The sequence below is a fragment of the Sinocyclocheilus rhinocerous genome, unplaced genomic scaffold (assembly GCF_001515625.1).
Source record: "Sinocyclocheilus rhinocerous isolate Xijiao unplaced genomic scaffold, SAMN03320098_v1.1 scaffold529, whole genome shotgun sequence".
Lineage (NCBI taxonomy): Eukaryota > Metazoa > Chordata > Actinopteri > Cypriniformes > Cyprinidae > Sinocyclocheilus > Sinocyclocheilus rhinocerous.
This window is the reverse complement of record NW_015635521.1, coordinates 570,595-572,545: the sequence shown is the minus strand read 5'-3', so window position 1 is coordinate 572,545 and position 1,951 is coordinate 570,595. Positions and strand designations below refer to the sequence as shown.

Below are 1,951 nucleotides of genomic sequence, written 5' to 3'. Positions count from 1 at the left end.
TTTATGAGCACGGAGCTGCTTTGTGTACAGCCGTTACCGGGGAAACCACAATATTTCAGCAGAGAATGAATTAGCATTTCCAACAAGACTTTCTTGCTGTTTATGGTCAGATTAATGCAAATATCAACTCATGATTTTATACGTTTTAAATTGACAATAATTGATATGCTTGATTTATCCCTTTTCATAAAAATGGTCTAAAGGCTGAAATGCTGTTGTATAAGATTTTTGTGAAAACCTGTATCTGAACTGTAAATCATGTAATTTTATGACTCAATACTGTATGTTACCATAGACATTGTCCAACCCCACTCATACTGTGTTCATTTTACTTGTGCAGCTCTTAAAATGGGTCATAAATTTGCTTAAATTTATTTTTAAAAATTCTGCAGATACCCTGTAAATAGTGAAATAAAATTCCTTCATATTTGTTGATATTTGTGTATTGACATTTAAACTCCTATCTGATTTTCTATATTAAAAAAAGTTTTTTTTATTTTTATTTGGGCTAGTTAAATTAATTTTCGGGCTACCAAAATCTGAAGAGTACCTGCCCGAAGGGCTACCAGGGATTTTGAAATTTTGCGAGCCCTTGAGTGCATCCATTTTGCATCCATGTGTCTGTCTATTTACATGTGAGAACATATAGAATGGCATACGAGTCATTACATGATTCAATTACGTCTTCAGAGATTAAGGGCAACCATTCAGAAACACAAGTTACATAAGTGTTTTTTTTTTTTAAATGCTTACAAGTCTCACAAAATGATTTTATACAATGGAATGACTCAAGCCAGAGCTACAGCACTTGAAAATTCAAAACCTGAAAACATATCCACTCATGTGATCTATTTCAAGGATCCTCAGATGAATGATATATAAAGTATATTTTTTTATTTTATAACAAAGTCTAATGTAAAAATCCATTTAATTTGAGATCAGGGGCAACTTTTCAGTAATGAAACATGCTTGTGTGCTGTGCCAGTTAGCAATGTTTGGATAAAAAATAAACTTGAAAGCAAAGAAAACATTTAAGTGACAGCTGTACTGAAAAAAAAAAAAAAAAACATTGGATGAAGTATCAATTTGGAACGTGAATCATACCTTCAGCACTATTTTGTTGTCTGAGGTAGGTGTCCGTCCAACCCAGAGTGCAAATTTACATGGATCTCCTTCCACATGTTCAGTAACTCCTAGTTCTGAGGTCTAGGCAGAGTAAAAAAGCATAGATCAAACATGAAATAATTCAGTCTATTATAAATCATGGCCATTCGTAACCCGATAAGCAAGCATTTCTTTATTTAAACAACTAAACAAATTTAAAGTAAAACCAGTACCATGAGCTTGCTCTTGTAGAGGTACTTGCTCCTTCCGTTGGAGTCTTTGACGTCCTTGCTGAAGATGAGAGACATCTCAAAAAGGAAGAGGTGCCGCTCTCTGCCCTTACGAATCAGAGTCTTTGGATCCCAAACCTGGAATGACTCCTGCAGAATCAACTCACCCTGAGACTCAATGTTCTCATCAAAACCTGAGAGTGAGAGAGAGCAAAAAGGAAAGAGAGGTTGAACAAAGATAAAAGATTAAAGAAGAAGGATTGGGTTTGGTTTAGGAAGCTGTGTCTGTGTGTGTATGTTTGTTACTCACCCTCCAGCAGGCTGAGGTGCATAGCATCATTAGCTTTTTTGGGCACACTAAGCATAACCTCCAGGCCATCTTTAATTTCTCCTTTACCCTCCTCACAACATGTCAATAGTTCCTATAAATAAACATAACAATTGCACTTTTACATTTGAAGATATACATTGAAGATTTTGTGCTTTAATTTTGATTTTGTAATACCATATTAAACCTTAATTATTTTAATTACCTTTTGGACCCACATTTTGGTTTGGGTAAGGTGTCTACTTTGGATTTTTTTTGGGGGGGGGGGCTGTTGTGAATTTGTGTCTGA

General features: G+C 35.0%; 1 protein-coding gene across 1 annotated transcript in view; it reads right to left on the bottom strand.

Annotated features, from left to right (window-relative positions):
* The window catches only part of LOC107746974 (triple functional domain protein-like), a 177,464-nt gene that overhangs the window by 45,261 nt on the left and 130,252 nt on the right, over nucleotides 1-1,951 (bottom strand). Inside the window, exons 29-31 of the mRNA XM_016561341.1 lie at nucleotides 1,645-1,756; nucleotides 1,338-1,528; nucleotides 1,105-1,206 (exon numbers count right to left, since the gene is read on the bottom strand). Of these exons, the coding sequence (XP_016416827.1) occupies nucleotides 1,105-1,206; nucleotides 1,338-1,528; nucleotides 1,645-1,756 (405 nt within the window). The remainder of the gene's footprint in view (nucleotides 1-1,104; nucleotides 1,207-1,337; nucleotides 1,529-1,644; nucleotides 1,757-1,951) is intronic.